The sequence below is a fragment of the Oculina patagonica genome, chromosome 1, assembly GCF_052425735.1.
Source record: "Oculina patagonica isolate OP01 chromosome 1, crgOcupat, whole genome shotgun sequence".
Lineage (NCBI taxonomy): Eukaryota > Metazoa > Cnidaria > Anthozoa > Scleractinia > Oculinidae > Oculina > Oculina patagonica.
Window position 1 is genome coordinate 15,158,858 of NC_135758.1, and position 20,721 is coordinate 15,179,578.

The window sequence follows — 20,721 nt, forward strand, 5'->3', positions numbered from 1 at the left end:
TGATTAGAGACAACAATATCAAACTTTTTATGCTGTTTAATCACATGTTTTTCGACATTTGTTGTTTACATTGTACATCCCACTCTAATTCACTGAATGTTTTCTTAGAATAGTGCTAAAGGTACATTCGTCATAGATAAGCTGACAGAGATTCTGCTAGTAAATTGTGTATGATGTTTCTCTAATCCATCCATTCCTTTAATATCTCATGTTATTTTGCGGTAGTTACATTATAGATAAGTCAGTTACAGTTACCACCGCAGTTACACAAGCCTGTGCAAGCCAAGCTTGCCTTTGCACACTTACAACGACCTGTGCATGCAGTCTTGCAGGTGCAACGGATGAGTTCGTAGCAAGTATCCTTTATCTGGGGCTGTGTCGTCCAAACTGGAATCCAAGCCTTGTCATTACGTTGCCAGCCCCATTCAGAAGGGCTTGGAAGAACTGGTTGCGTTAAAATTGTTTGGACCCAAATATATCCACCTTGATACACTGCACACTTTGTGTGTTGTAGGAGTGCCGCTTGGGTTGGTGGAATCTTTTCCAGGGTCCTAGACTTCTTAGAAAAGAGTTCCTGTCTCTCTTCATTTACCTTTGCCAGATTACTTGTGCGGTCGTATAGAAGAACAACAAAACGTTCAATCACCGCCAAGGAAGCATCGTCGACCACTTCAGGTAAGGAGGATAAGGCAAGCAGAGTAGATGTTAGCTCTGGGAATACATCCCAGATGTCCCATGCTGTCTTCTTTCCTCTGCCCGCGAAGAAGGAAACGGTGTCGCATCCAGTTAGGGCGTGGAACATGGGCAAAACTGCAGCTCTTTCACGCCCTAACGATGAAGCAATGGCATAGGCAGCAATGTTCTGCAAGTGTTTCCCTGTGCCATATGCGACCCACAGTTCCTCTGCTGGGATGGTGTTTACAATGGATGCAGCTAAAACAACTACGTCTGTGTCGTTGGTCCTAATCATTATTCTCTGATGTCCACAGAGACTGGCATCCAAAACGTGTACCATCAGACGTGTGTCTGCCTCTTCATGGGTGCATGGTGCAAGGCTAGCCAGGTCTATTCTGTTGGTGGATGACAAGACACTCTCTCCAGAGGTGGAATACAACTCCTTGTCACGGGGTATCTCCATTGACACAACGTAGCTTGCTAATAGAAGAAACAGCTCATTCTTGTTCTCATCATTTCGAAGAAAGCCTTTCCAGTCTGTGGGGATTAGCGTGGACATTGTGACTTGACGGCGCTGACCAGTGCCTCTTCTTTCGCGCGTTGCTTTCTTCAGCGATCCCTCTTTATACACGTCCCACACCAAATCTACTCGTTTCACAGGCTGGAGCTGTCTTGCAATGTAGGGACCAAACACCGTTTGGCAGTACTCTTTAAAGGTACGTACTGTTCCTGGTGGCAGCATCTGGACGATAACTGCTCCATCCAGTATGATTGCATCTGGAGTTGGCTGTCCTGTCTCTGGGGATGCAACAGCCTTAAGGGACTTGACAAGATCTGCCTTCTGCCCTTCTCTTAGCTGACCTAGGTGAGATAGGGAGGGTGGCCACGGCTGGTTCTCGAACTTGAAAAACTCTTCCAAATCTCCATCACGACTCTGGCATGCAATGTAAAGCCTAGAGAAGAGGGCGCAGTCCTCTTTGAGAATTCCAATCTTTTCCTTATCTTTTGAGGGTGCTTTCTTGCTTGAAGTGGCAAACATCGGCAACTTGTTCTTTTTGATGGTGCCTGTCACCGGCTTGCTTCGGTCGATAAACCGTTCCTGAACGAATGTGTTAAATTGAGCCTCTCCGATCGAGATAACATTTTGTACTGTGTTTATGATGGTTTCGTCTGCGACATCTCTTGTGTGCACTGCTATTAGATCTTTGCTCTTTTCACAGAAAGGATTTCCTAGCTCTTCGAGCAATGAGGCAACGTTCAGGACATCTGTTGCAAATGCGGCTTGTGTAGCTGGTGTTTGTTGATGATGTTGATACTTTGGTGCTCGCGTTGAATCTTCAAATTCTTTTGTCATACGCGCTACTTCCGGCCCACCTACCATCCACCTTCTGAGTGCTGCAGGGTTTTCTCTAAACCCAACTGCTCCTGCCTCTCCCTTTACTTCTGAATTTAGCTGCTCATGGGCTTGATCAAGTGCGATGGAGGAGAACAGCCTCTCCGACTTGTGTACCACAAATGATCCATGGCAAAACTTTTGGAACACATCTCGATGTTGGACAGGAAGCTCACACATGTCCCGAATGTGAACTGAAAGCCACCTTGCGTAATTGATCTGGTCCAGGGCAAACATCCAAGGGATAATCTTGATCAGCGCATAAACATAGAGGGCAAAGTCAGCTTCTCTGAAAGCTCGAGCAAGTTGCAAACAGCAAATTTCAAAATGAAGAACTCGATCCCAGTATAGAAACAGTGGGTACTTTTTTGACATCTCTTCTTTCCACTCATCAAACAAATTCACTTCTTGACCATCAGTTACAATGGAAACATATACCTGGTAGGCCTTATGCTGCAGAAGGTGAAGACTGGCAGCCGTCACTTGATGCGCACGCCTTGTTCTTGTTAGGTGGCTTGCAGTGAGAAACGAATTGGCCACACCTTGAGTTGCTACACCTGCCGTGGATAGAACCTCCGTCCATCCGCTACCATCCATCCATTTTCCAAGTGCTTTATAGGCTGTCATTTCAATGTGAAGCCTACCGAGCATTAAAACAAAGTGATCTTCTCCGTAAGTACCGGTAAAGCTCCACTGGATCTGCTTAGCCAGTGCAAACAAGGGCTGGTCGAAGGCAATTACCGGAATCTGAGCTGGATTCACATGGTGCACGGCAGCCCTGATGACGTCAATAGAGTGTTTGATCATCGCCAGCGAATGGGCGTTTTCCAAAAACATAGGAAGAAGAGTAATGATGTCAGGCTGATGGAGTGTCGGAGAAGATTGCAAAGCACGGCACGCCGCCCAAGACACTGTATCATGTTGGTTGCGCTCTTCCCTTGAAAGCAGTTCATTAATGTTCTCCAACCAGTCTTTCTCCTCTTCTTTTCCACGATCTGATGTAATTGGATGAGATTTAATCCTCCCTGTTATCTTTGGAGCACAAAGTTCAGTCGAAGATACTGTCACAGGAGGTACATCACGGTAGCATGAAGGAAGTTGAGCCACTTTCTTAGAACTGCTGCACTGGGAGGGATCAAATGTGTCAATGTTTCTTTCATTACCTCTCTCTTCAGACGTTGGATGTTGGGCAAGAGAAATAGCAGTGCCATGGAATGAGTCTTTGGAGGTGGTCGAGCTAGGATTATGGTCAATATTGTCCACTGCCGCTGTAGTAAACAATCCGTTGCGTAGTTTGGATGGACAAACGACTGCTTCCCTCTCATACCTTGCTGTGACACTGTTAGCAATGTCTGTAGAAATAGATAGTACCCTGTCAAAAGAGATACACATCCCAAGTTTAAAAAAGGCATCAATGAGAGATCTGTCGCTTGTTGCTCCATGGAGTTTTAGAGCTGCGTAGATGGGGAGGGGACACTCTTTTTCTCGTATGTGATGGTTGGTAGACGGCTCTTTTCGAACACGGATGCGTGAGATGCTGTTGAGCAGCTGTGCGATTGTAAGAGATGCCTGATTGGGAACTATGTCTGCACTTTCGGCAGCAGTTTCCTTGTTGACAATTGATGAGCCTTTAAGAATCGTGTCAATCAGAATCTTCAGAGACACAGGAATTGCATTCTTCTGGCAGTTTGGTTGGAACGCTCCATTGAATGTGTTCTTCACCCTTAACATGTCTCTTCTGACAATGTTTGCAGCCTTGGCCAGGTGACACGCTTCGGAGTCTTTCTCTTTTGCTTGTTTAATCATGCCACCAATATCTTCCTTTAAAACGAGAACAACATCTCTACCTTGGTTTACAGCTGTTAATTCTGGAAAAGCGATTAAGATTCTCTCCCTTAATCTAGAAGTATTAATTCTTCCACACTCAACCTCTAGCTCCTGCAGCTTGCAGAAAAATAATTTTCCCAGTTCGCTCATCTTAAACACAGGAATGTCTTCATCTCCTTCTTCTAGAATCTCATCGATATAAGAAACCACCTGGGCAAAAGCAAGCTCATCTAAATCTGAGATTGTGGTGTGCGACTTTTTCAAGGTGGCCGACCTTTTATCTCTTGCCCGATTGTACAAAGAAACAAGGCATGCTGTGTGATACTTAGCATCCAATGCCACCATATCGCGATCCGACAACTTAGCTATCAGCCTTCCATCAATCAAGAGAACAGCGCAATCTCTAACCTTTTCATCCACCTTACAGGTTTCCGCTTGATGAAGATTCGATTTGCTGTCAGGTTTTTCACAGAAAAAGCAGCAATCTTTAGTGCTAGCCTCTTTAATACTAGATCTCCTTGACTTAATAGGACTACCAGCTTCATCTATCGATGCTTCAGCTAACTTTCTCTTCTTTGCACGACTTAACTTAGTGTTACTGAAACGATCTCTGCAGTATTTGTGCCACAACGCCTTGTGATTAGCTAGTGTTTCCTCTATTCCTGTGCCTTCATCAAACAAGTCAATGTTAATGTCCATTGGCAACAAGCCAAGAGTGTTAAATTCCTTTATATTGTTTGCGAACGACCTGTACCCGACACCACTGCATGTCTTTTCTTTTTGAACTTGCAGGGCACTAGTGTAAATGTTCTATCGAAGGCTTTTGACAGATGATGCAATACCTCCAATCCATGATATTTGGTTGTTTAACATCAACTAAAATTGCACGAGATTACAATGATTATTTACATTTTTTATCAATCGAACGAGGCTTACTCACTTCACTGCTTAGTACTTCTAGCTTCTGTATTGTTTTTTTTTTTTTTTTCTTTCTACCTACTTTCCTCATTTGCTTGCGTTTTATGTTTTTTCTTGGGAAGTTTTTGCCAAAATCGGGGTGCGTCTTATAGCCGAGTATTTTCGCCCAACAAAATGTTATGGCCGCCATTTTACCGGAACTTGCAGTTAAAACAAGAAAAAAGAAAATTGTTAGTGTTGGTCATTGCCTTTTATTAGATTTTACATCTTTAGAACAAGAAACAGCAAGGTTCAACACGAAGTTTATTATCCGGCCGAGTTGACAAGTTTTGGTAACAACTGCTTATGTCAGCATTATGTTGAAACAGACAAAGAAAATCAAGTATACTCATATTAAACAAACCTTTCTCATCGTGGAAAGTTGATAAATGACTTTAGAAGACAAGGAAAACACCAAAAAAGCCTGAGAATCATTGAAAACCACTCGATAAATAAAGTACGAAGCATGCTTGAGAACTTGGTAACCAAGCTACAAACTCAGTGGTCACTGGTAACTACACATCTGCCAGGTTACTAAGCAGCCAAGATCGAAGCATGAACGATGGAAAAATGTTTACCTCGAGCGAATTTACGTCTTATATAAGCAAGAAATGTTACCTCTTTACTTGAAAATTGTGCCAAGGAGTATGAGCAACATTCAAACATTCAAATTCTGTAAGGAGAACTGTCCTTAAATTGATGACTGCATCTTTTTAACTCCCCAACTCATGGTGCGTCTTATAACCGAGCACTTTCGGAAACTTTTCAGTTTGGAAACTTAGCATGACAAAGTTGCCAAGTTTGGGGTGCGTCTTATAACCGAGTGCGCCTTATAACCGAGAAAATACGGTATCTGAAAATAAAGAACCGTATTGAAAGAAGGAACATATAAGTTATTTAGGTAAAAAAAATCACTTACCAAGAATGTCTGTAAGTTCTCATGGAGGCCGCCATATTTAAAACCGCAAGTGGCCTAGAATCTAGTTCCCAGTGTCCACTCAATAAAATAACCAGTTCATACACAGGGCTGCCAGTCTCTCTAAGCCAGTGAAGCCATATCAATAAAAGAATTTTTTGATGATATTACAAAATTTAAAATATTCAAACACCATGAATAAAATATTGCCATATTTTTTAAAAAAAAAAAAGGCGATTATTTAAAATTTTATTCCTTGGACCTGTATGGGGAAGCGGGTGGATGCCATCCCCCGTGAGGTGTTTCAACATTTTTAAAAGGGGAATAAGTCTATAGTACTGAAACTTTCAGTTTCAGTACAGATGAAACTTTCATCCCTTGTGGAAATTTTGAAATGTCAAACATATGTTCATAGTATTTCAAGTTGTCATTGCAACATCATAATTACAAGCAGGTCTGGCCAAAAATCGTCATTATTAACATTTTTCTGTATTCTTTTCCAGTTTTTTTGAAACTAAATCGTATTATTTGTTTATTTTTACATTCCATAGGCATTCTGGTTTGATTTTCCATTAATTTCTTTTATTTTCTGTCTTTCTAAGCTCATGGTGAATTCCAAGATGGCCGATCCAAGATGGCGACTTAAATGACGTCATGTGACTGGTCAGGTGACATGTCACATGACTAAACACAATACGCTAAGTGACATAGAACCCGTTAGGCTTTTAACCAACACAAAACACTGGCTACAGTTAAAAAATACGGCAAATTGTACGATTATTTGTCTTAACCTCGTTTTCATGTAGTCGTGATTTAGGACATGCGCAGTACGGAGCTCAGGTAGCTAATTTGGGCTGGCTCCATATCTAAAAATGTTCGCCACAGGGATGTTAGTAATCTGGCAAAGTTTCATGCTTTTATCAAAAAAAGAACAATTCAACCATATTTTGGTCGTTAGCAGCTGTGTTAAGTGATATTTACAAGTGTTTTTGTAGCCTGTTGTGAAATAACTTCTGGTGGAAGCAGTGAACGCTTAACGTTTCTTCTGTTCAGAAGTTAATGCATCGCCATTAGAAAAAAAAACAGCAACTGTTTTACTGGAAATGTAGTCGTTAAAAAAGACATGTGTAGCCGTAAGGTAAAGAATAACGCGAGGAGAAGCGGCTTTTGGTAATATCCAAACGAAAATTTACTTCTCAATGTGGGGTTAAGATTGCGTGACGAGACAAAAGGTAACTCTGTCGTGCGTAACCTAACCTGCGATCAGGCGTTATTTTTCTCACTCAACGGAAAAATGAACGCCTGATACATTTACTTGTCTCATCGTCTGTAAAAAGTCCAGAATCTGGACTTTTTTCTGATTGGTCAGGAAACAAAAGGCAACATTAAACTCTATCCTGATTGGTTTATTGAGTTTGATTATAACTTCCGGTCCAAAAATATCGCGCATAGAGGATTTCATTTGTGTTGAGCGGAATGAAGTAGAGAGCGAGTTTTCTAGCTTTAAGAAAATCCCTCAAAAGTTGTATTAACAAAACACTTAAAGATGAACAAAGGGAGTGTATTCAACGAATAGTTTGTGAAAGAAAAGATGTTTTGGCGGTGCTTTCGACGGGATTTGACAAGAGCGTAATCTCTCACCAATGGTGTCGAAGATTATCACAACATTCCCGGGCCACATCGTGCCAGTGACGTAAACTACGACCTTGAAATGTCTGATCTGACAATTTTGTCCAGAGCGTTGGAGCCTTGCACAAAATCAGCCTTTGCTGAAAACAACTTTTTAAAACCCGCTGATCAGTAAAAATATAATTTGAAGGCGTTTGAATGATGCAACACGACCACAAAAGGTTCAGGGGATTTCGTGCAGGCCTGTTTTTAACTTTATTTTCACAAAGCAGACAGTACCTTCTCCAACCGAGACACTACTCTAAAAGAGAATTAACGTTAACCTTTGCTGCAAGCTCACGCTTATCTCTTATCTGATGGCATCGCCAACATTCCGGCGTTGACAGACACTTTAATTAGGGGGCGGCAGACGACTTGACAAGTAATTGTATCAGGCTTTCCTTTTTTCGCCTTCCCTCCGCCGCGAAAAAAAAAAGAAAGCCTGATCGCAGGTTATGCGTAACCTTTATCGGGAACCCTGCATTAAGCCGAGTAGAAATCTTTCTAACTCAAAAGGAAACAACTATTTCGATTAAAGGCAAACGTCAAAGTTTACCATTTTTAACCAAGCCAAAGTATATGAGTCGCAAAGCATCCAGCCGTCGCGACTGACAAATACAGCATTTCCTCCGCAAAAATAAAAAAAATGCTTGAACTGAAAGACGTTTGAATTCTTCCATGATATGTTCTAACAACAATGCCCAGGATAAACCTTCTACTTATATTAACTTCATGCAAAAAAAGTCGATATCTCGAAGAGATCTTTGATTCTTAATCAAAATGACAGCAAAACAGAGTGAAGATTTGGAATAGCGTTTACCTTACGTTTTAATCCAAAGTGGAAATTTGTATGCAACCAGAGTTGAGTCAACCGGATTTTATATTTTTGGTGAAAGATCGACGCGAGCGCTTCAGTTACACAAACAACTAAAACGTAACCTATCACATTTTAATAGATACTTTCTTCAAGTACTGTTACCCGGCATTATTAACTACGGATGCTTTTCTATAAAAGTAGGTGTTTAATTTTTCGTGTCAAATCATGAAGTTTGATCAAAAACATTCCGCGACTTTTTGTCGTGCCGACATATGAAATCAACAACTCAGAGATTTGAGTTGTAAGTTTTGCTTTCGATAAATTAAAGCGAAGGAACTGAAGTTATCCGTGAAACAAACGGGGAATTTTTTTTTCAATTCACAAAAGAATCCTCGAAAAGAAATCGAGGTTGTTTTAGCCCGAGAAACTTTCATTCACACAAGCGACAGCAATGTTTACATTTGCAAATGCGAGAGAGACGATTGTTTGAGTCAAAAATTGATGTTCAACATTGAAATGTATTTTGCCTTTGTTTTGGAGTGGTCCCCGTGCCACGCCACATTTTTAAACTCTCTCAAAGTTGTTCGCTTCTTCAAATACTAATTTTGCAGAGGTTTTACAAAATAAAACGGAGGTTAGTTCAACTGACGGAGAACAAATCAAAGGAAATGAAGTGACGGATGTAACACGATACTGTTGTTTTTCTCGGAGATCGCTGTGATGCCTTTTAAGTCTATTTAAATTAACGCCACAGATTCTACAGGAATTCTACCACATTGAAAAGCACACCACGTAATTAGGCTTTATACAAAATTTCTAGACACGTCCCTGTTATTTTAATTTTCGATAGCTTGAATTTCAGTTTGATATTGAAACAGCAAACGAGATTCTTTTGTTTTTGTCAAAAACATGTAACATTATACTTTTGTTTTTGTTGAAAACGGATGTAACATGATGATATGGTAACGTGAATTATTTTCTGCAAACAAGGCGACATTGATTATAACACAGATATTATCAATTAATTATGAGATGCTAGATCACCTTTTCTAAGAAAACAGCGTTGCCATATCAAGAATTATTTCTCATGAACTGCTATGACGCCTTAGTGTTTAATTCAATTAATTTGTGGTTTTAACTTGGCGCCACTGAGTCTACGCGAATCCTTCTGCAGAAGAAACACGCAATGTTCGTGACTTGGACTGATCTGCGCATGCATTTAGCACAAAGTATTTTGTTCCAGAAAGAATTGTACCACAAGGAGAGCATAGTGCTTTCTGAAACAAATATATACCTTAAGTTTTCTAATTGTAAGTATCGTAAATATACTCCCCGTTTTACCAAGGGCACACGGTCAGGTGCTCTCCATCCCCTCCCCCCTTTACAGAAATAATTAATTAATTGATATTAATTAATTAATTGGTGATTAAAAGTTTACACTGCGTTAGCGGTTTAGTGGTTTAGGGGTTTAGTAAACGCAACCCACCAAACCATCACAATAGTGCATTCTGCACTAATAAGAAAAAAGAAAATGTAAAAAAGGAAAACAAAAACAAAAAAACATGATGTGGATCGCACCACAGGTGACAGTGTACTAATCACTAGACGACCAGTTCACTTGAATTACAGGTAATCAAATTGTGTTTCCCACACAGATTGACTAGAGTGCATTGAATTTCAACCGAAGTGAAGACCCGCGAAACATATTTTTTAACGTTTTTCGACATATTTTCAATGTTAATGTAACATATTTTTGTCCAAGTAGCGAAAATGAAACACCAGTCAATACTGTCTCTTCAAAATTGCAAAATTTAGCACCTGCAAAATAAGTACCAAAAGGTACTCTCCCATAAACCTAAAGATACAGTACAACTCCTCTCTCAGCTGACTTAGTTACTTTTAATAGGACTGCCCTGATGTATGCATCACTACTTGGACTTTGCACAACTGTAGAGATGCTTCTAAAGAGAGGTGCTAATCCACAGCTAAGAGACAGCAATGACCATTCAGGTATGTAACAATTCACTCTGGTCAGTGCTATTGAGCTTGAGTCTTACAGTTGCATGTTAGATTTAAGGCAATCATTATGTTGTGTCTTGCCTTATCAAAGTTATCAAAAAGACACCACGTAGGAACACACCACAAAACTCCTTCAACAGTGAGATTTTCCGCCTACAGACAGTTACAAAGAAGCAAACAAATTTTTTTAGTTTTCTGAGAATTATGAGTTACCATGTTATATTAATTTTTATCATTCTTGATTCCCAACACAAAGAGAAAAGCTGTTGGCCTCAAGCTCAATTTCCTGCTTAATCTCAGTAGTATCTGGTGTCAAAGCATCTGTTATATACTAGTATAACCTGACTATCTGCTATATCATGACCATCAAAATTTCTTTGTGGCTTCATCCCATGACATCCTCACAATAACTACAGTATAACACCAGATAGGGAGCAAGAAGGTAGCTCAGGCGGCCTGCTTAGTGATATGAGCCACTGGCTGCAGAATCTGAATTTTGCGTGTGGAGGATGACTATTGGCTGTGGGATTCGTGCACATCTTCCACACCACTTAACAGACAAAGATTCAGATCTGGGCCACCCTCCACAATTTAATCCACTTGTTCTTCTGGATTCATTTGTTGGTTTCACATAATGCACTGTCCTCTGTTTAAGCTACAACCATCAAAAGTGTTGGAACAATTTCCGAATTAATTGACCCTTTCTCCCCCTCCCCTTTTCAATGTTGGGCTTTCCAACATATAGTAATTATTTTACAGACAATCCTTAACCATGGATGGGTTCAACATTGAAAGGAAAGAGATCTAGAGGAACCTCTAAAAATATTTGCATGTAACATTGATAAAGATTAAGCCAAACACCACTGCATTATTTCTTAATAATTTCTTTGCATGTAGTCATTCACAACTACATAATTACTTCTGTCTATGGTTGTCTGTAAAAAATGGATGTGTTCAAAATTAATTGCTTTCTTCTTAAGCTTATTGATTGCATTTAAAGGGTATCTTTGAAGCCAGTAACACTTCATCAATAAAAAAAACTCTGTCCCTCCTTATGAAAACATGTCTTATGGAAAAAAACATTTGGGGGGGGGGGGGTTGAAACACCCAAAAAACCATGTTTGAGAAGAGGTTGGGTCTCGGGTTTTTGGTGGTACACGGTTTCCACTTGTTGGCAGTGTGGATCACTTACTGCAGTTGTGTCTAGTCTTAGCAACCTCGTCCCCAGGGTCTCGTCACCGAGAAGGCACTGGCCTGGGGACGAGGTTGTAGTCTTAGTTGAGGTCAGCAGACACCCCAAAGAAAATCCTATTAACCTTTTCATCTTGTTTTTATCAATCAACTTGACATCCCTGTTCGTCTAAATTATTTTACAGTAATTACAGTACCATCTTTCAGTGCTTGTTTTGTCGTCATCCATGTCCATCCAGTTATTGTTAGCTGGGCAAGCTAAGCGGCCATTTATTATAAGCGGCCATTTATTCCCTACACCGCTAGTGGCCGCTTACGAGAACCATTCTCACAAGTGGCCAGCTCCAGTTACAGACACTTTTTTCACGTCCCAAGGGTGTCTGCTTACAAGAGCTTCGACTGTATGACCAAAATATTTGCTTAACATAGTTGCACTGTCCTCTTTTTACCATTTTGATTGACAGCTGAGGACTATGCACGTTTGTGCCATTACCAAAACATCATTGACCTTATGCATAGTGCTCCATCTATAGCCATGTGGGATGCAGGTAACATGTGTTTAGTTATATCTCATCCCAATAAGTTTGCATGATGGGTGACCTGAAAACACTGACTCCCAGTCTGTGGACTCCACTGCAGTGCAGACTGCAAAGACTGGGTCCATGCACTGCTTACATATACCGGTCCATGGACACCCCTATGGACCCTTTCATGAACTACCCCCAAAACAACATAAAAGTTTAAGTTAAAAAAAGTTCAAGTTTTGTATTACCGGTTGTTAGGATAGACCAGTCCTGTCAGCAAATTAATAAATTAAACCGACTCTAACTAATTCTTTAGCAATTCTTACAGAGGGAGCGAGCGAGGGTGTGTTCAATTAATAATGTTGTGTTTTGTAAAGATGGGTTGAGTTCGTGGGATAATGGCCAAAAATATTCAGGGAGGAAGAAAGCACAAAATACTTAACAGTTATCCTGACACTGAATATCGCCTGATACTTGGCCAACCAAGCCATAGGTGGAGTAAAATCAAACGATGTGCCACAAGATTGAACAGGATATTGTTTAATTATTCAACAAACTACAGTATCAACAAAACACAATAATTTTTGTACATAGAAAAACTGTGGCTATCAATGCTTTGTGAGACTTCCGACAAATATTGGCAACCTATATGTATGGATGACAGATAACAATACTTTTCTGACCATATATCGGTAAAGCTCACATTTGTTGGAGAATAAAACTTAGGAGGCTCCGACTGAGAATATGAAGAATCGTTGGACAGGTGGGAAATCGAAAATCTTGAAACTTTGCCTGAATAACACTTTGGGGAACTATGTTCGAAAATATTATTCTCATCTTCTAGGATTTATGGTTTTCGAGAAATTAAGAAAAAACGAAAATAACAGCTCATATATGCAAAAAATATGCGTAAAAATGGCAAAGTTCTCGATATTCCTATAAGAGCAATTTTCAATGCTTTAAATCGAAATAAACTTAAAATATAGCTTGACCTTTCTTCTTTCAGGCAACATACACCTTTAATTTTTTCCGCTATTTTGAGGTTTCCTTCGCCTTTTAATTTCTCAAGTATTTGAAAGGGCAAAAATTGAGAACTTTGGAGGCCGAAAAAGCACCTTGATATGTCCGATATCGAGTCAAACTAAACACTGTGCAAAAGCTCGATGTCTCTCTTATAATATCAAATAAAAAATCTGGTACTCAGATCAAAAAGAGACGAAATTTACGACCTCCTCGTGTCTAATTTCATAAAGCTAATTTTTGAATTCGTCCTCCGCTAAGTGATTGTCCGCTATTAATGGAGTAGAGCAAAAAGAATTTCTTTTTTTTTTTGACTCTAGCCTATCAACAGGATATAGACGCGAAGAAAGAAGAAAACAACGACTCACGTGACCTGCGTCACGTTATAAATTTTTAGTCAACAATTATTTATTTTTAGACTCAGTTGCATTCAAATTAAGTTAAGGAGATAATAACACATATGTGGGATTTTACTTTTTTATCTTGGGTAACTCACTCAACCAACTAGTTTTTTTTGAGATTATTAAAATAAACGTACATAAAATAGAAATATCCTAGTTTCCGTCAGTTGTCATTATAATGGAAATAAAATAGAAAAGTCTCTTGTTTTAAAACAACTATATAAAGTCACCATAGACCAAATCATTGAACCCGCGAAAGCCTAGTTGTTGAGCCCAGAAGAATTTACCAGGCTTCTTTTAGATCGAGGGGTTTTATTGCCAGTGTTCCATGGTACTCATGGTGGCCCCACAAGGAGTCAGCTGCGGGAAGAAGTAATTTTTTTTTGTAAAATAAACTAAATTAAAAATAATTTTTTTTGTGTATATGCGAGTAATAAAATATAAAATCATTAATTTAGTGATTTTTCTAATTTATAATGAATGTTCTAACAAACAAATCTTTCCTCCGATCTTTTTAATTCAATTATTGACAAGAAAATTCATACCGTGACGCAGGTCACGCAATAGCTAGTCGATAATTTTACTGTTTTTTCTTCTTTCTTTGCGTCTATATAACCTGTTGATAGGCATAAGACGTCAACAAAATCAAATAAAGTTTAAACTTGCTTTCTTTGTGCAAATCATAGCTCCCAAATTTAAATTTAGCGGACCAGATCACTTAGCAGAGAACGATTTCAAAAATTAGCTTTATGCAAATTAAACACGAGGAGGTCGTAAACTTTCGTTTCTCATTTGTGTGAATCTTGAGTACCCAGATTTTTTATTTAATATTATAACAGAAGAGACATTGCGCTTTTGCACGGTGTTTAGTTTGACTCGATATCGGACATATCAAGGTGCTTTTTTGGCCTCCAAAGTTTCTCAATTTTTGCCCTTTCCCGAAGTGCTTGATAAAGCAATATTTTAAAAGGCGAAGGAAACCTCAAAATAGCCGGAAAAAATTAAAAGTTTATGTTGCCTGGTAGAAGAAAGGTCAAGCTATTATTTTAAGTTTATTTCGATTTAAAGCATTGAAAATTGCTCTTATAGGAATATCGAGAACTTTGCCATTTTTACGCATATTTTTTGCATATTTAATGAGCTAAAACCGTTATTTTCGTTTTTTCTTAATTTCTCAAAAACCATAAATTCCTAGAAGATGAGAATAATATTTTCGAACATAGTTCCCCAAAGGTGTTATTCAGGCAAAGTTTCAAGATTTTCGATTTCCCCAGCCTGTCCAACGATTCTTCATATTCTCAGTCGGAGCCTCTTAGTTATCTGGTATTTTCAAAGTAATTCGGGCATTCATTTATTGCCAAAAAGAAGGAAATAGCAATGTGTAACCGATAAAGATATCTTTTGCCCCAGCCAGAACTCAAATTAATCTTTAATCTGGCTAACAAAACAAATGGTTTGTCATATATTACTAAAGTGGATGAAATGGGTAACTGATATTAATACAGTCGGTATACCTTGTGCCCCACCCTTAAACTAAGGGTGTTAAACCAGTAAGTCAAAACTCTTCAGTGGAGGGGGTCTGTAGGGGTGCTTCATGGACCGGTATGTAAGCAGTCCACACACCCACTCTGTAGTGGGGGTCCACAGACCAGGGGGTTGGTGTTTTCGGGTCACCCTTGCAAGATAGTATTAAGTTACAAGTAAGTTATGTCTAACATTTTTCAAGTGGAGAACATATTAATTTTTTTATAGAATAGTTCTCTTCTCTCAGCAGTTTTCATCTCCAGGTTTTTTATTAGGCATGAAAAATAGACTGTGGACAATATTTGGGTCATGCAAGCCAGTAATTCCAAATCCAAATACATGTATACATGCTCACCACAAGCTACCATAACTAATTGTAGGCTAGCTAACAAGAGTCCTATTTAGACTAACCAGTGTGTTATTTAGGTCAAAATGGCTTGCATAACTCACAATGTGGGCTTAACTGCAGAATACCCTGCCACTTGAACTAATCCACGTAGCCGGCACGCGGCACGAGAAACTATTAATAAAAGTTAAAGTATAAAAATAAAATAAATTCAAAATGGCGTTGCATGTTATGTGCTGGCTACGCGGTACGCGGACGCAAGAGAAAGACATGAATTGACCATGATATACCTCGTTCTTTAATCCATGAGCCGAAACAAGCGCACTTCACGTGAATATACCTCGTTTTTTAATCCATGAGTCGAAACAAGAACGCTAAGCTAGCAACAAAGACAACTTAAACTCTTGCATTCATTAAACACTGCGTACCGCGTACCGCGTAGCAGCGAAAAAGATAACTTCCAGTCTTGCATTTATTACTCACTGCGTACCGCGTACCGCGTAGCCAGCGAAAAAGATAACTTCCAGTCTTGTATTTATTTCTCACTGCGTACCGCGTACCGCGTAGCCAGGGAAAAAGAAAACTTCCAGTCTTTTTTATTTCTCACTGCGTACCGCGTACCGCGTAGCCACCGCTTTTCAGTAAAGGGCTCGATGTGGCGGGGTATTCTGCAGTTACTCCACAATGTGTGCAAGCCAGAAGTCCAAAATCCAAGTACAAAGCAGTGTTACCACAAGCTACCTACATGTAAGCAAGCAATAGGCTAACCTAGTGAGTGCTGTTTAGGCTTACCAATGTGTTATTTAGGCTAACTGATATGGCTTGCATGACTTGTAAAATCCCAACTGGAGTGGCTCACAATTGGCTCATTGCCTCACACATTGTCCAGACCCAACAATTACATCTTGCAGAAGTGTGTTTTACTGGGTGTTTTATAGGTGACAGAATACAGAAGTCTGACCAGAAAGCTAGGGCAAAATGCAAGCAGGTACATAGACTAAAAACAGATGGAAGAGGGAAATGCCTACCAAAACAATGGCTGCCAATCTAGGCAACAACAGAACTTGTGCTGCACTAGCTGGACAGCTTTGCAAATTTACTATGGTTATAAATTATTGGACTACCTTGTAAATTTAGTATTGTTATAAATTATTGTCTTTGTCAGGTGAAACCTCAGAGGATACAGAGCATGATGAAGAGGATAGCAGTGCACCAAATGTGATTATAAATTGATTCTTTTTGACTAGCTATTGTTTGTACTTTGGAGTAGAATTGAAAATCAGTATACACATTATTTTCTTCTCGTGAAATGATATTTGTCTTAATTTTTAGAACATATTTATAGCAAGTCTGTAGTCAAATATGTAGACTGTTTAAAGGGGTATCAGCACAATATTAATTATTGTGCTGATACCTTTTTAAACAGCCTGCCATGCATGCTAAGGCAATGACGTTCCAGTATAGCAAGTCAGTGTGTTTGAAGCCCAGATGGATGACTGATAATAGATTTTTTGTGCTTTGTTTGTTTGTTGTCCCATTTCAGACCAGTGATGGTACCCTTGAAAATTTCTTCTTCAAATTTAAACAAATTCACGGTATTCAGATAGATAAAAGGAAATTTTCTAGGGAGCATCATGTGATTTGTAATAGACAATTTACATACAAAGCTAAAAAGGTTTATTGTTGTGAGTGAAAATGTGAGCCCAAAAGATATCCAAGCAATTTAACCCTCGGATGTACAAGGGGGGGTGGCATCCACCCCCCCCCCCATAAGGTTTTTCGAAATTTTGAAAAAACTCTTTACTCACAAAGCTGAAACTTTCAGTAGTTGTTCATTCATCCCTTGCACAAATTTTAATATGTCCATGGTATTTGACGTTGCCATGGCAACATCGCAACTACAGGTAGGTCTGCCCAAAAATTGTCAATTTTAACATTTTTCTTTATTTTTTCCAGCTTTTTGAAACAGAAAAGCACCATTTGTTTATTATTACATTCCAAAAGCATTCTGGCATGATTTTACATCAAATTTTGTTATTTTCCGACTTTCTAAGAAAATGGTGAAATCCAAAATGGCGGATCTAAGATGGCGGTTCTAATGAGGTCACAGCCAATTAAAAGTATGTCATCTTGTAGAGTAAGCTAAGGGCTTTCTTCTCAGTGCAAAATAACTTTGCTGTGCCTTTTATAGAACGAAAACTCAGCGGAGTGGTTCCATCCACCCTCGGCCCCCACCTTGTACGACGGTACCCGGTGGGGGTATGAATTTGCTTGTACGTCCGAGGGTTAACACCAAAATTGAGTGTGATTTCATTTGACAGTTTAGAGACTGACTCATTGGCTTTAAAAGGAGAAAAGGGATTTGTCAAGTAAATAAAATTTTGCAATAAGTTGCTTTCAGTTGGTATCCTTTATTGAGTTGTAATGTGCATTCCAAGGTAAGACGGGTTAGTTTCTAACCAATGTTAATAAATAAAAGGCAAAAATTGAGCTGCTTTAATCACAAAATTGACATTTTAACTTGTACAATTCTAACTGAATGTCTTTTATCGTGACTTTATACAGTTGAAGCTCTCATAAGCGGACACCCTCGGGACGCGTAAAAAGTGTCCGCAACTGGAGCTGGCTGCTTACGAGAATGGTTCTAGTAAGCGGTCACTAGAGGTATAGGAGATAGATGGCCGCTTACGGGAGCTTGCCTAGCTAACAATAGCCTGCAGAACAGGCAGTTTATTTTTTGCAGGGTTATTGCGAGGTCGCGCTTCGACCCGCAAAATAAACCGCCTGTTCTGCAGGCTAAGCTAACAATAACCGGACGAACGTGGATGACGACAAAACAAACATTGAAAAATGGTACTGTATTTACTGTAAAATCATTGTGACGAACGGCGATGTGAAGTTGATTGATAAAAACAAGATACAGAGGTTTTTTATAGGATTTTCTTTTAAGTGTCCACTTATGGGAGCTTAAAAACAAAGAAAAAGCCTAAGTCATAATCTGTGAAAGTGTCCGCGGCCGCTTACGGGAATGTCCGCTTACGAGAATGTTAAAATACAGAGTTTGTAATGGGAGTTAAAACGGGGTTTCAAACAAGGTGGCCGTAAGTAGAGCTGTCCGCTTAAGGGAGTATCCGTTAAGAGAGCTTCGACTGTACAGTGGAATGCAACATGGTATGCAGCAGTACTAGACAGCCAGGAAAAATAATATCTTAAAATAATGTATCTTGATCTTCTCTTGTTTAAATGCAGCGTCGGAATCTTATTAATATTTAATTTTGGAGGTACCGGTAATACACAATACAAGAGAAGTCCAGGAATTAAGATTGATACAATTTCTTGATTTACTCCCCGATTTAATCTTGTTGAAATGCGACTGACAGTCTACACTGACTGTACAATCGGTATAGGGTTGGTTGTTGTTTTTTTGAAAAAAAAAAATAATAAAAAATGCAAGCTTTGTCCAATAAGTCCAAAATTTTGTTATCATTTGGAGGTAATACACACTACACCTACAGTACAAGTGAAGTCCAGGAAGTAAAGTTGATACAGTAGTGAGACAGTGATAACTTCCGATTGAAGGGTATTCGCATGCAGAGCAATGGAATTGCAACTTTTTTGTATCTCATTTTTTTCTTTTGCTTAAAATAATTATTACAAAACGTATTTGAAGTACATTACATACATACATTGTGATACCATAAGTAAAAGTGATGGCCTAGGATTAATTTCCATACCATTGGTGAGGCAATACACTGGCAATACATATCAGAAGATTGTGTAACATTTTCGTGTGTAAGGGTCACAGAAGGCGTGGTGTAAATTACCGGTAGTCTGAATCAAATCAACAGCACTTTGAAATAAATATTGTTAGTGCACATTCAAGCAAAACAAGGATACCAGATAGTCTACCCTTTCAATCTTTTGCAAGGAACTACTATTGGTTGACCTTTTGGTACATGCTTCCACAGAATTTTCAAAGTTTCAAAACTATAGTTATGGTTGATCGTGTACAGTAATTGCAAACACTTAAGGACTGACGCACGCAACTTGTGTGAACTTAGATTAATCTGCTACCTGATAAAGTATGATACTTGCCTCAGTGCTGAAACCTTTGTACAACAGCTGATGCTATAGCACAAGTTGTAAAAGAAGATCCTCGCTGACTCACCACAACTCAAGATGGAGAGTCGTGTTGGGAAGAAGCAAATAGAAAAGCTTATTAAATATAATCGATAACACTTCATGCTCAAGCAAACAAAGATTTCAGATAGCCCACCTTTTCAAATGCAATCTGATTAAAAAACTCAGAGACTCAAAGGACAGTGCAGAATATTGCATTATGGCCAATCAATCGACCACATGATAATAATTTTGCAGGGTAATTTCGCTTGAGAATAAGTCAAATGAGTTCACCTTTCAGTTCAGTATTGAAGCAGCAAATGTGATATTTGTGCTTTTCGTGCAAAGGTTTGTAACATGATACCTTTGTTTTTCTCTTAGACTGCTATGATGCGTTTAAGTCTAATTAAATTAAAGCCACGGATTCTACAAGAATCATACCGCATTGTCTCCTTCAGCATTTAGAAAACAACCTAAAAAATTACAAATTTTCAGAACAGTGCACGAGCAGAGCAATATCAAACTATAAATTACAAAGCATAAAATGTCGAAATTCTTTTCCCCTGCGACTTTTCCCCCGAAATTGTCGCTAAAGCATTTCGTGCGCCAGATCATGCTCTCGCCACTGTCTGGTGAACACGTCACACGTTCACTCAAGCATGAAGCCGAGAAGCAGGTAGTGTGAAGATTTCTTTCAAGAAATGTCGGAACCGTCACGAAAGCATGTTCAAACAACTTAAGAGGCAGAGGTTTGACAAAATAAAACAGAGGTTAGTTCAACCGATGGAGAACAAATCAAAGGAAAGGAAGTGACGGATGTAATATGATACTGTTGTTTTTCTCGCAGATCGCTGTGATGCCTTTTTAAGTTTAATTAAATTAACGCCACGGATTCTACAGGAATTCAACCGCATTAAAAAGCACACCACGTTAGGCTTAAATACAAAATTTCTAAACACGTCCCTGTTATTTTAATTTTCGATAGCTTGAATGTCAGTTTGATATTGAAACGGTAAACGAGATACTTTTGTTTTTATCAAAAACATGTAACATTACACTTTTGTTTTTGTCGAAACGGATGTAACACGATGATATGGTAACGTGATTTATTTTCTGCAAACAAGGCGACATTGATTATAAAACAGATATTATCACCTTTTCTAAGAAAACAGCTTTGCCATATCAGGAATTATTTCACATGAACCACTATGACGCCTTAATTAGTGTTTAATTCAATTAATTTGTGGTTTTAACTTGGCGCCATGGAGTCTACACGATTCCTTCTGCAGAAGAAACACGCAATGTTCGTGATGTAGACTGATCT

General features: G+C 39.0%; 1 protein-coding gene across 5 annotated transcripts in view; it reads left to right on the plus strand.

Annotated features, from left to right (window-relative positions):
* Window positions 1-20,721, plus strand: part of LOC144658572 (uncharacterized) — a 154,108-nt gene that overhangs the window by 53,646 nt on the left and 79,741 nt on the right. For all 5 annotated transcript variants that reach the window (XM_078519041.1, XM_078519033.1, XM_078519019.1 and 2 more), the window contains 3 exons: window positions 10,160-10,263; window positions 11,928-12,011; window positions 16,444-16,496. In XM_078519041.1, coding sequence (XP_078375167.1) covers window positions 10,160-10,263; window positions 11,928-12,011; window positions 16,444-16,496 — 241 coding nt within the window. The remainder of the gene's footprint in view (window positions 1-10,159; window positions 10,264-11,927; window positions 12,012-16,443; window positions 16,497-20,721) is intronic.